The sequence below is a fragment of the Ursus maritimus genome, unplaced genomic scaffold (assembly GCF_017311325.1).
Source record: "Ursus maritimus isolate PB19 unplaced genomic scaffold, ASM1731132v1 scaffold_3, whole genome shotgun sequence".
Lineage (NCBI taxonomy): Eukaryota > Metazoa > Chordata > Mammalia > Carnivora > Ursidae > Ursus > Ursus maritimus.
This window is the reverse complement of record NW_024425563.1, coordinates 44243903-44258150: the sequence shown is the minus strand read 5'-3', so window position 1 is coordinate 44258150 and position 14248 is coordinate 44243903. Positions and strand designations below refer to the sequence as shown.

General features: G+C 44.3%; 1 protein-coding gene across 1 annotated transcript; it reads right to left on the bottom strand.

Moving 5' to 3' along the window:
- Positions 1–11975: 11975 nt before the first annotated feature.
- Positions 11976–12989, bottom strand: NEUROD6 (neuronal differentiation 6). The gene has a single exon (XM_008686460.1). The coding sequence runs from the start codon at positions 12987–12989 to the stop codon at positions 11976–11978; it is 1014 nt and encodes a 337-aa protein (XP_008684682.1).
- Positions 12990–14248: the final 1259 nt, after the last annotated feature.

Genomic DNA, 14248 nt, shown 5'->3' with positions numbered 1-14248 from the left:
GTCTCTCTCTCTGTCAAATAAATAAATAAAATCTTAAAAAAAAAAAAAAGAAAAGAAACCCGTACGACAATATTGTTCCAAAATCTTGCAATTAGGAACCATGTTTTCTTTTCTCTGCACGGTCCTCAGTGATCCTACCCAGAAGTCAAAGGTCAATTACAGTACAGCTCCTGCAGCAATACCGGGATGATTCTGGGATAACAACCCCAAGCACAAACACAAACACATTGTGCCACGATCAACACCGCAGGCAAGCTATACCTGGAGAAACACTATTGGTGCCCCCCGCCCCCAGTGTTACTCCACTTTTCTTTTTGGGCTCCACGCCTGAGTCTGAGCCCACCCCTGCCCCAAAGTCCAACTGTAGCATAGACCTCTCTATTGAGCTCCAGACTTAGCGAGCTGCCATTGAACTGCCTGCCCCACCATGTGACTATGACTGACTGCAAGCCACTTAATCTCAACAAGTTACAAACAAACCACAGATGTATGACTGTTCTTCAGCCTCTCCTCTCTTCCTCATTTCCAGGTCCAGGCAGTAATTAACAATGGTTTTTCTCTGTTCATCACCCCTCAGGCCTCTCCTTTCCTTTCTAGTCCACAGTCATCTTGCATTGGAGCTGTTTCCTGACAAGTTCCCTTGGGTGCAGGTTCCCAGCGACACTCCCAGAGCATACATCTGCTGATGTACTGTTCTGGCAAGACGCTCCAGCAGACTCCCCTGCAGACCCACAAGGCTTTCCATGTGTCGCCTTGGCCGGTGAACCCAGGCTCACCTCAGGCCAAGCCCAGCTTACTCCAAACACCCCTGTCAAACTGAACTTGCAATTCCAGAAGTGATTTGCACCTTCCTCTCTCCAGATGTACATTTCTGCCTGAAACTCCCTTCTGTTAGAGTCTCAGAGGGGCTTCCCAATAAGTAACAACTGCTTAATATGATAAGAAATACGCAGAAGAAAGCCAAAGATCAACCTATAATTGATGAAGTTAAGGTTAGAGAATTTTGCTTTGAGTGTGAGCTAAATGAGCTTGCTAACTCAACTCTAGAAATGGGCAGACTGTTCCAAATGATCATAGAAGACACTGGAAGACCCCAGAAGACTGAAGGACCCCTGCTGTTTCTTAACTCGGAACTCTAGGGAACAAGGAAGGTGGAATGGAGGAGGGGGCGTGGCACACACGTAAAATGTTCTTTGCCAACATCCTCCAGTTAGCTTAAGGCATTCCTTCCCCAGGGTAAGAGTTTAGGATCTATTGGAGGCCAAGAATGTCAGACCTTCCCATCTGGATGGAAATAACAGGAGGAGGAAAGAAGTATTCCCACCATACACCTGTCACACTGGTTCACCTGTGAAATGTCTCTAACTCGAGCATCTCCTACAGGAAACTCCTGGTCCTGCGTCTCCCATGGCCCAGCCCTGGATGAGCAGATTTTGCCTCCATCCGTGCCCCCCCTACTAAGGCCTTTGATTTAGTAATTTATATTTAACTGTATGTCTGTCTTTTATCTTGGACTCCCTGTTCTTAGAGAGCCATGTCTTTTTCATTTTTTATATCCTTCATACCTAGTGCAGAGTCAAAAAAACAGTAATTTATTAATAGATGTTGAATGAATGGGTGTTCTTTTGGCCTTGGTTACTCAGGCCCCAAGAGAGCAGGGAGCACCCTAGCCTGCTCACCCCTCTGTCTACCTCTCTCCCAGCACCTTATACAGGATCTGGTGCAGGATGGCACTCCTGAACAGCATGCTCCCTGAGTGAGAGACACACAGGTCCTCACTACACCAGAAACTCCGCAAGAATGGGGAGCTGGCCTCCTCTTTCCTCACTGTGTCCTCACTACCTAGAGCAGTGAAGGACTCATCAGAGCAGGGACTCAATAAATAATTGTTAAATTAACAACTCCTCTCATTGTATCCTCCACTTTTCTCCCCCCCTGAGGACAGAAACATGTGAAGGCCATGACCCATTATTCTGAGGTTTTATTGAAGGTATGGAGGAGTTGCCAAGGCACTGCCCTAATATTCTCTAAGGAAGGTTGGTGATTTTCTATCACTCTCTTTATTGGCCATTGAGTCCAAAGTAATTGAAATATATAGTTACAGAGCCCGGAACTATCTGACTAGGAATGTGAGAAGCTAGCATATTTTCTTTTTTACCACAATTCCAATTCTCCAGAAGGTGCTGGCTATTCTACATTCCTGTCTAGTTCCTCTTTGATGTGACATGGAATCCCAGTGGGGACTGAAGTGTCTCAATTTGCAATTCTCCAGTTGCAGTAGGGAATAAAATTTTTACAGGTGTTTTGAGGATATCTCTTCTATTTGTCGAGCTTGGGAGAGGGTCTTGTAGAACATACACAAAGCCTAAGTTTTCCATTATAATAAGTGCACAGTCCTGATTGCCACTCTGTGGTGCTGCTCTTCAGACACTGCCATGAGGCAGGCTGCATTCAATGCTCCTGGATTCCTCTACTACAAAAGAGAAGTGATGGCCCCAGCTCATGATCCACCAGGATATCCTTTGCTACCTCCAGTCATGTCTTAGATACAAACACACAAAGATCCCTCACGACTCATTTTACTCTTATATTTTGAGAAGAAGAAGATGGAATGTTCAGAAGAAGACGGAATGTTCTCAGTTGAGAGTAGGCATGTTTCAAAACCGAACCAGGAAGAATGCCGAAATGGTTGGGGAATCATTGCTCTCCAATGACAAATTTCAGATTCTATCTACATGTACACCCCATTTTTTTGACTAGTGTACGGACTGCTCAAAGGTTGAAAAGACAAACGACCATTGTGCCATTGTGTCTTAGCAGATCACACACCTATGATATCACCTGACCAATGCTGTTTCACAAAGGCTAGCACAACTCCTCTTACGATCTCACTCTCTTTCTTCTTATCACAAACACCAGTGGGCACCTGGAATTCCTCCTCTTCCTTACTCTATCCCATCATCTGTATCCAGCTATCTGGCTGATAGATGAAAAGCTATAAGATTGGGTGTAGGGAAGTGCAACTTTCTTTCATTAGCTTTATCTGTCGCCCTGAAGATTGTGTCCATTGTTCAGTGATGTGAAACGCATTGGGTGCCCGCATTCCGGGAGTTTATACGGACCAGGTAAAGCCAAGGATCCGGTAGATGGAGGTGAAGCCTGAGAACGGGTATTCCAAAAATGATCCCTGGGTGATGATTCTGATGCCAGCAAAACTTGGGAATCCTGCCCTACAATTCAGGACTCGACTGGAATCTTGCAGGATTCCAATGGGCCCTTTGACACTTTTTTTGGTTCTTTCTTTATATTCCAGTGTCAGTCTTTGAACTTACAAGGCTCCTTCTCCCCTTTCTAACATTGCAAGGACCCTGGATCTTTACCATCTTCCTGAGAGTTCTCATTGCAGGACTGCCTTTTCAAACTCTGGAAAGAAATAAAGTCCCTGACTTGGCATTTTAGTGATTCTAGCTACATTGTTAGAGTTCTCTCTGGAAACTGGCAGGTGAGCACACAGGGGATTCTCTCAAGAATTCTCACCTTTCTGGGGGCGCCTGAGTGGCACAGTTGGTTGAGTGTCCAACTCAGGTCGTCATCTCAGGGCTGTGAGTTCAAGCCCCATGTCAGATTCCATGCTTAGTGTGTACACTTAGCATGCTTAAGTGTCTCTCTGCATCACCCTCCTCAAATAAATAAATCTTAAAAAAAAAAAAAAGAATTCTCACTTTTCTGGTGTGAGAGGGTCTGACATAAGATGTAATGCAGTTTATAAGCTTAGGTCCAGGTGTCTGCAGGGCATGTGATCTCTGGCTTTTTCACTTATTTATTCCACCACTGGTATTTTCTCAATCAGTGGCTTTCCAACTTTTATCACGTGTGTGTGTATGTGTGCGTGTATCCGAAGCAAAGTTTCAGTTGCTAGTACTTACTTTTGCTTTGTGTGAGGGACTGTAATTTTTATTCTGTAAATAGAATTTGTTATATTTTATATTATAATAGAATTATATTCTATAATATACTAAAATTATATTGGTTAAGTCCACTAGACTAAATTGTGTCACAACTGTGTTACTTGCATCTAACATGCATTTTAAAAAATCATTGTTCATGTTGTTCAGATTTAGCAGGAGTCAGTATGTCGATACCATGTTAATAATAGAAACAATAGCTGTTTTCATCAGCTGCTTGCTTGCTTTGAACCAGGAAGCGAGCTAGTACTTTTCCTAAATGATCGCATTTTATCTTCACAACCCTATGACATATGTGTTATTATTCTCACTTTATAGGTGAAAATCTGAACCTTAGTGTCAGTTGCTGTTGGATGTGAGCAGTCCATGCTGTTTTGTCTGATTAATGATGTTATTCTGCAATAAAGCCAGAGCTTATATCCCCAATCCCAATCACTGAATCAAGAACTCAACAAATGTATGTACTGTAGAGACACAAAGAGGGTTAAATATTGTCCCTGCTCTCAAGGAGTATACAATCTAGTCATTTCTATGTTACATAGTAATATGAAACCTAAGTAAGATTTTGAATACAGTAATATTTAGGCAGCAAGGATTTAGATGACAGCTATGTAACTGAAACAAGATAGATGTGACTTCATAGCAGCATGATGCCACTTCAGACCATTGGGATCTTGGAGGGTTCACGTAGGAGGTAGTCTTAAAGCACATCTGAATTTGAGAAAGTGGAGACTAGAAATGAGGACATCTCAAACAGGTGGAGCAGCATAAGACCCAAAGGCAGAAAGAGGTGCAGTAAACAAGTTCAACCCCAGGGACATTTTCCTGTAGTACAGAAGTCTAATCTTGCTCCTCAGAGATATCTCAGGAGCTAGAGCACAGGTGAGGGTGTCTTGGTTCCTGGCCCTCTAGTCTTGTCTTTACTAGGATCAGAAACATTTTTATGTGTATACGAACTCCTAAGATATCATTTGAACAAGGCATACTGATGCTTTTTTAAAAAGTAGGTGAAAACCATTGATAATGAAATGGGATATCAGTTTGGAAAAGTGGATTACAGATCCTACACACAAGGCATCGGGTGCCAAATTAGGGACTGTGGAATACTGCCTAGGGGTGAAAACCTCAGGACTGGTTTGTCCCCCTTTGTCCATTAGCATTGTGTCCATGGGAAAGTGACATGACTCTGCCGATTTGGTTTCCAAGTAAAATAAGGATGATATAAATTACTACCTAATGCTGAAGTTCCTGGGGCTAAAAAAGGTGAATATGTGAAAAGTATTTTGTAAATTCTAAAGTGCTGCAGGACATCAACAGTTGTTTTCAGTTTTAATATGGAGGGTTTAGATGAAGAAAAAGACTGCATTTAATTATTTATCAGATAGAAAATAAAAACCATGAAAGGTGTTACTCTGAGGGACTGGTGTGCTGGAGTAGTTGGGGAAATGGGCTGGAATCAGGAAGGTGGAACAGGGTAATGAGCTCGGAGGCCAGTGTGTTGGTCTAGGTATGAAGTGATAAGGGGAAATCAGCAGAACTTGGAAACTAACTTGTAAGTACAGGGGCCAGAAAGAGAAGGAACGATGAAAAATATTTAATATTTTTTTCATACACGCTGCAGGAAAGTTCTGGAAACAACTATCAGGAGTGATAGTGTGTTTTGGAGAGGGCTCCGCTGTCCACGTGTTGAGCTTTAGAGGACAATGGGATAACCAAGTGGAGGTATTTGGTGGCCTGAAGTACAGGTCTGGTAGTCCTTCAGTAGGGGACACAGGAGGAGAAGTGGGATTCATAAGAAAATGAAGACAGGTGCAGTGGGGGTGCCCGGGAAAGATCAGAGAAGGAAGAAGAGCTGGTAAAGGAGACAGAAGAAGAGTTACCAAAGTATGAGGAGACCTGCAATAGCTGGGGAGGGCAGGGGCAGCCAGGGAGCAAGCCAAGAGAATGACTGAGCACAGTCACTGGAGCCTGAGCACTCTGCCAGTAATTTGTGTTACTTCTTAAGCTCCTTCTTTTACCAGAAACCAAGAATCTGCAAAGTTGTGTCCTTGCCCAAGCACGCAAAGCTAATGGACACAGCTGGGCAAAGCTGGGCCCTCAGGCTTATGCCCTCAGGAGGTCTTGCACATCCCTTTCATTGGCACCCAGGGCCTTCTATAATGAGATCTCTTGTCAACGTTTCCAACCCGCTCTCCTAATTCCTTTTATCTGTGGTTTTTACACGCTTTCATTTTTAAACATCAGTCTGCTTTGTTCAAAGGACACCGTAGGAATTGGAGTAAATATGACAACATATGCAGTCTCTGTTGGATGGTAAAGGTGGAGCTCGGACTGCAGCAGATCAAAGGGACAGGGTGCTAAAGAAGGTGTGACATTTTGTGTCAAGCGCTTATTGAAGAGTTTTGACTGGAAAGGAAAGAGAGCAAGAGGCTAGGTGGGGCTTTAGGATGAAGAAAGGTGTTTTGTTGTTGTTGTTCAATTTGGTTCTTCAGTTTGGGAAGGAAGTGTTATATACTGTTATATATAGTTATATATAGCTGAGTGTTATATATAGTTATATATAGTGTTATATAGTGTTATATATAGCTGAGTCTCTGCCGAGGTTAGAGCATTGTGTTACACATTTAGTATGAAAAGACGGGGTACAGACTCTCCCCTTCCATCCCCTGCTGTATAGCTACTCAAAGGAAGAACTTGAACCTTGTCCTAATTTGGGAGCCTGATTAAGAAACAGGGTCCCTGTGGGAGAGGGAGGAGACCCCGCAAGGAGAGAAAGTATCAGGTACAGTGAGGCTAAATGAGAAAAAGGGCCCGAGGGGAGACAGGGTGCAGTAGCTTTGAGTACAGCATAAGGTTATGCTTGAATCTACATTCTGGGATGGCTGAGTGCCCTGGGACCAAGAGAGCAGAGTGGTTAAAGCAGGAGACCCTTATCAGGACCCTGAGCACTCTGCCTTCCCTTCAAAACGAGAATGTTTTCTCTTCGAAGCTAGAGACCCATAGACAGGTGATGAAGGAGAGAAAGCAGTTCCAAGGGAGAGTGCAAATGCCCACGAGACATTACATGGAGGTCAGAGGTGGGTTGCTGGGTTTCATCACCAGCCACGGAATGCTTCAGTGGCGGTGGCATCAGCATGGGCAACCTGGGGATACAGGAAACCCTCTCCTTTCATGCCTTCCGAACAAGCAAGAGGCCGGAAGTCATGCATTTTACTGGGAGGAAGGAGGACTGGACTTAAGAATAAACCTACTTAGAATCCACAAACGGGAGAGCCTTAGAGACCATGTCGTAACTACAGATGTACGTAGCCAAATGGGAAAGAGATGGTAGAAACAGGAAACAGAACGCCTGGGCAAAGTATATGACCTCAGAGAGGAGAAGAAGGATTTGGTAGACAGCAGAGTGAAAGGCACTTGTCCTGGAAAGAAGTAAGAAAGCCCGGCCACACACAGCTTGAAATGTATGTAAAGATGGGGCTCACAGATGGGGCTCACGGTACTACAGAGAAGATAGCTAAGACAATCTCTTGTCTGGTAGACCGAACCTTCTGGGTAAGGCAAGTGATGCCACACACAGAATGTGTCAGGTTTGAGGCTGGGGCAGTGCAGTGTGGGGGGAAAAGGTCAGCGTGGTTCAAGACAACCCCATGAGGGCACGGACCAAGAATGGATGTATTTCAGCACTGGTCCAGTGGAGGCGTGCTGTGCGTTGCGTCCCGTTAGCACCCAGATGGAAGACGTGTCTGGCAACAACATATGCCTCCTGAACTGTCAGGAGCATTTTGGAAACAATTAAAAATCTTACTGAGTGGGGCGCCTGGGTGGCACAGCGGTTAAGCATCTGCCTTCGGCTCAGGGCGTGATCCCGGTGTTATGGGATTGAGCCCCACATCAGGCTCCTCCGCTGTGAGCCTGCTTCTTCCTCTCCCACTCCCCCTGCTTGTGTTCCCTCTCTCGCTGGCTGTCTCTATCTCTGTTGAATGAATAAATGGAATCTTTAAAAAAAAAAAAAAATCTTACTGAGTGCCCATGATATGCAAGGCAGAGTGATAAGGTATCCACACAGTATATAAGATGAGGCCCAACCTTTTGAGGATTCAGAATCTAAAAGGGGAGGCCTGGCAGAGATTACTAAGTGCCTGACCAACATCCGTCTTCTCTTTCTTTCTTACTTGCAGGTGGCAATATGTTCTGATAAAAAGGATGTATTTCCCAGATTCTTTTAAATCTAGAGGTGATCGGTGAGATATTACATAGAAGTCATTGGGTGGTGCTTCCATAAATATTTTCTATAAGGGTCTGATCAGGTGGGTGGGACACCCTTTTGCCATCCTCTTTCCTTCTCCTTAGTTGGAATGAGGACACAATGGTTAGAACCCCAACAGACATTTTGGGCCATGAGGCAAATTTGAAAATGGAAGCCCCACACTAAGGTTAATGGAGGTAGAAGGAGCCTAGGCCTCTGGTGCCCCTGGAGAGCCATTTCAGTCCTGCACTACCTACTACTTCTTTTATTTTGTTGAGGATATATCTATATCTATGTCTGTCTGTCTGTCTATCTATCTATTAATCAAGTCCTGACATGGCAGAAAGGACAGAGAAATACAAGATTTTTAATATAAAAAATAAATGTAATATTCACATAATCCAACTCAAAAGAGATGCCTATCCATATGAAAGACAATACTTATTTAAAAGTTTCAAAAAACAGAAAGGCCTTTTCATCCTTTCACATTGGGAGATGAGGAAAGCAGAAGGTCAGGAAGAGAGCAAGGAACTAAGATACCCTGACCTCCAGCCTTTTGGCTGCTGGCTGCTGTCTGCTGTCTCCCTGAGGCTGCCATAAGAAGTTCACGGTGAGGCAGGATTTTGATGCAAATCTGATTCCAAGACTTTCTGATCCTAAAGTGTACTTGTTATACGGTCCTATTTTCCCTTCCACTGGAGTCATACCTTAAAAGGCAAGATTCTGCAGTGCATGGCATCCATGATGCTGGTACATGAATGAACGAGTCATGATTTCTCAGGATTGTAGTCCCTGGGGAACAGGGAGGGTCCTGCTGAGGAAGAGAACTGACACCCCAACCTTGGTTAGTGTAAAGGGGACCAGCTGGGTGGTTCCCATACCAGGGGTCATCAGTGGGACCCGAAGGCTGATTAAGCCACAGGGATCGGTCCCACACACCCTGCTCACCCGAATCCTATCAGTCCACCAGAGGAGAGAGCACGCATCGAATTTGTGCACTTCTATGGAAGAAATTTCGTAATTTCTTAGGTCTGTGCCAGAAAACCCCACTCTTTTGCTTGAGTTCATTTCGAACAAAGCCCCGAGATAAGACACTTCTCCTGAACATTTGCTTCTTCCCCAGACATTCAGCCAACTGCTTTTTTCTTAGCATTCCCATATTGCCAAAAGGGAGAGGGGAGAATGCATCTCCCCTTGTAGTCTCTCTAGTTCCAACATGGATTTGTGACCCTGGAAAGACTGTAGTTTTCAAAGCCTGTCTGGACTAAGGAGACTCTTAGCCGGCGCGATGCTGTTCGCAGTCGGGCTGCGGGTCACCTTGGAACAGGTGGGGGAGACCGCACTTATTCTGTTAGTGACTAAACAGAAATGCCTTAATTTTTTTAAGTCAGATTCTTCTCGTTCCAGATGCTTCCTCACTTTCTTGCTCTTTGCTCAGACGGGGTGAGCAGTGATCGGACTCTTAGGGTCTGAGGGGCTTTAAAAGAGGCCTGGCAATCCTGGACACGGTTCCGGAGAAGGCAAGTTTTGTGCGCATCTGCCAGGAAGCAAGGGCGAGCACTCCTGTGTCCGGACAGACAGGGAACTGACGGCTCTCTACCTCGGGTAAACTTCTCTCCACCCCTAGAGGGCACACTTCCTCCTCTTTCCCCGACTTCTTGCCCTCGTGGGATTGGAATGAACAGGTGCTGTCACCACCGCTTACAAGGGCACGTTCATCACCCGCCGAGTTCCGCGCCAGCAGCTGCTTGGGCACCTTTGCCCCTCGGAGCGCGGCTGCGGTGCACGCTAACGCGGGGAAAGCTGGAGAGCAGCTGCCCCTGGAGAACCCCGCGCAGGCATCTCGGGCTGGGCTCTAGAAGTCCCGCCGGCGTGGGAGGGCAGGACAGGGGCCGATTTCAGCGGAGTTTGGGCAAACTGGAGCCGCCGCCACGGCCGCTTCCTCCACTGCCGCAGACGGGGCGGGTGAAGGGGCGACGCCCTTTCCAGACTGTTGGGTCTTGGCCCCAGGAGGTCTCCTCCTCCCCGTTTCAGACTAGGCATCGGGGCCCGCCGGCTCCCCGGACCGCGCAGCCCCTTTCCCGGCCCGCGAGGTCGGCGCGGGAGCCGCTCGCAGGGCGCGGCCCCCGGCCCCAGGGCGCCCACTGCGGGCGGGCCACGCGCAGTGCAGCCTGTGCACCTGTGCACCTGTGCCGGGGTGACAAGTGTGGGGGCGCAAAGCCGCCTCTGTCTTCTCCACGCGCCGCCCGCGAGGAGCCGTCGGGCCTGCGCCGGCTCGGGCGGTGCCTGCGAGGCGCAGGAGTGGGTAGCGCCGGGCTGCGGTGATTGCGGACCCCCTGCCCGGGCCCACCGGGACCCTCTCCGTCCCACCACCGCCGGACCCATTTCTGCTAACCTCACTGGCTTTTGCAGCTGGTCCCCTGCTCCCCCTGGGGGGCAAACCTGCACAAGAGGGCAGCTGGAGGGAGGTCACCGCCACCTTGGTTTTTATTCTAGAAGGGGCTCAGTTCTGCCTAAGAGGGTGAGCTCCCCAGGTGCTATTCAAGTAGGTGTTTAGTGGCCTTTTGTCAGGAAACTTTTAATCACACAGAATTTAGCCTCTAATCGGCCAGACTTATTTAAACCGAGCAGAGTAAAACCTTCCATTTTTAACATCCACTCTTGGTGTTTGCTGGAAATTTGCCACCGAATTTCGGCTGGAGCTGAAGGTTACCAGGATTTATCATTGTTTCCCCAGGATGTTTAACCCTCATGGGCTCCTCTTCTTTCATTTAAGATACTTAAAAAAAAAAAAATTATTGTAAGCGCTTTGGCCATTTTGTTTAAGAGATTTGTTTTATCTTGTACGGTTTTGAGATCCAGAAATATTTCTGAAATGGGAAGAAGGGAGTGTTAGAGACAGAAAGCAGCTGTGTACCAGGAAATAATAAGTATCATGCAAAAATATCAAAGCTAATAGATGTCCTTTAGGAGTGTAAATATCTATGTTTAATTGCTTTAAAAATGTGGGGTGGAAAAACACAATTATACATTGTGATAACAAACCTGTACAGATAATTTCTGAACAATACAAAACAAGTGCTGAAAAATTTTTCTTTACGATTGAAATAATTGTTCCAAAATCATGACACCGTCCACCCAGATATCATGTTGCCCTATCTGCAATACTTGAAGAGGAATAGTTACCAATTGAATGCATTTAGATTCATCCTTTATAAAAAGAAAATTGCATAGCTTTTTATATTGTTGCACATCCTCAAATGCATCTTCCAATATCAATGTCACCTTCGTGTTATTCTCAATATTTTCAATTTTCAATTTTCAGAGATACATAATATGTAATTGCTAGTAATTATAAACACATCATTTTATTCATCTGATTTTAATAACATGCATTTTTATAATTACTGTACAACTGAAATAGACATTGAGTTATGCTGTGTGCATGTCTTTATTCAACAGTATATTCTTAGACACCTTGTTCAAACAAATTAAGTGAATTTAAAAGAAAATAAAACAAGGGAAAAATTCCTTCCAGTAGAAACAGAATCACAGTGCTTTACAGACAAAAAGAAAGGAAAAGAAATTCTCATACGAAAAGAGATTTATTATTACATAGAAAATTCTCACAATAGTTGAAACACACTTCAGGAACTAGTAAACACCTCAGATAGAGTTGTGCCAATTACTCAGCCCACAAGCATCTGCTTTGTCTTAATTAGACGGGGGAGGTGAATGACCACTGTTTATTTTCATTTTCCTCATTAATTATGAAAAACTGCATTTAATTCATCTTGCATGGTGAGAGATTGGCTGCGCAGATGTAAGTCGTAAGGGAAGTGGCTGTCGGTGGGCAACCTGAACATGGCACCCTGCCCAAGGGGACCCCTGGGTGGCACTGCACAGTAATGCATGCCGTAATTGTAATTTTTGCCATAGTCCAAGGTTTCTTCTTGCTTCAGGGAAAATATCCCATTATAGTTAATTGGGGGAGGACTTAAGGGACCTTCAAACTGAGGGCTGGCACACTCGGGGGAAGTGCTTTCATAGAAGGATTCATACGCACTGCAATAATTGTAGGGTTTCATGGACTTGGAATTATCAAGAGTTCCATGCCCTGGGGGAGTGGTGAGCTCAGGGCTGTGGTAGGGTGGGTAGAAGGTAGAGTAGGGTGACCTTGTGTGGTGTGCAGCCTCCCCACCCTGACCCATCAGGAAACTCCTGGCGTTGAGCTGCAAGCAGCCTGCCACCAAGTTTGTAGTTGGCTGGGAAAGACCTTTGCATAAGTTTTGGACGAAGGTGAGCAGATCAGGTCTCTTGCCGATTCTCAGAATTTCAGAAAGTGCCCAGATGTAGTTTTTGGCCAGTCGTAAAGTTTCTATTTTGGACAGTTTTTGGGTTTTGGAATAACAGGGGACCACTTTTCTTAAATTGTCCAGAGCGTCATTGAGGCCGTGCATCCTGTTTCTCTCGCGCGCGTTAGCTTCCTGTCTCCGGAACTTGACCCTCTCCAGTCGGAGCTTGGTCGTCTTTTTTTTCCTAAGACCCCTCCTTCTGGGCAAGCCATTTTCATCTTCCTCTTCCCTGTCTTCCTCCTCTTCTTCCTTCTCAGTTTCTTCTCCTGGGGCCCTTTTGATGCTCTTTCCTCGAAGGACAATCTGTTTGGAAAAGCTTTCTGGTTTCTTAATTTGCTTCTGGTCCTCACATTCTCTAGAAAACTTTCTGCACATCTGGGATTCTGGCATTACAACAGACTCATCAAACGGTAGTGTTAACATGGTTCTCTAATCTTAAATTACCTGAAAAAATGCCAGCACAATATTTAAAGTGTTTTCATTTTTAACGTTTATACACTTAAAACATATTTAATGACTTAAGCATAAGAATACAAAAACATGTGAAAAAGACTGATTCTGGGACCGATTTTTTACATTCAATAGAATCTTTGAGTTTGTGCAGACTAGTAATTATAAAAAAAAAACATTGGCACATGCAATAGCATCAATTTATACAGGCAAATTATCAAAAGAAAATAAAACAAGAAGCATTTATTATAATTTAACCACCATTTCCACTTCCCTTTGATTTTAAACTGGTTTTAATGCACAAAAAGGACCGTGGAATTTAAGCAAATGCCAAACATGATATAGCAATGCAGAATTTCATTAATGCCAATTCCCCTGAGTACCAAATGAGAAGAGACACCAGTTTTTAAAATAAAAAAGTGTTCTCTCTCCATTAGCTGACAAATTTGTGAGGTGTTTTGTTTTGTTTTGTTTTAGAAAAAGAAATAAGCCTTAACTTTATCTGCTGTATTATGTAACTGTAAATTTAGATAAGTGGCTGTTGACATTTACAAATTTAAAGAAAAGATTAATCAGAGTCGATTTTTAAAACTGATTTCTTTCTGATCAGTGAAGAAATATGTAAAAGAGCACTATTTCCCCAGCCTTCACAAAAAAGGGAGGGGGATTGGGCTAATTTGGAATAAACTCCATAAATAAATTTAAAAAAATAAAAATCACTGGCATTTTTTTAAATCAAAGAAAATGTTAAGACTGCTTTTACATTTACAATTTTTCCAAATGTAATCGTCTATTTGCTGCTGTTCAAATCATCCTGGACAAAAAACCACTCTCGTAGTGTTTTTGTTCTACGAGCCACAGAAGTCTCCCTCTAGCTAATATCTGACAGGAACGGTCCAAGGATTCTGACTGCAATTGTGCACGTGTGTTCAGAATCCCGAATGAAAGGGGAAAATAATTTGTGTTTCAAATGCAATTTTGGCTTTCGTTTGGTGAAGCAGCAAGTATTTTCATCTAAAGTCTTCAAACAAATAGGCACGTAAAAACAGAGACTTTTCAATTTAACAATCTCCAGCCCCCTCAGCACACACACACACACACACACAAACTCTTAGTAATGTCCACATACTTGCAGTGTTACATAATAGCAGTGAAAGTATGTGACAATTACATCATAAGAATGAAATATGATAAGAAGTTATAGATGGCAAAGAGCATATAAATACTATAAG

What these genes read in the sequence shown, in the direction of transcription:
- NEUROD6 (XM_008686460.1), bottom strand. Translation starts at nt 12,989, where the DNA reads ATGTTAACACTACCGTTTGATGAGTCTGTTGTAATGCCAGAATCCCAG.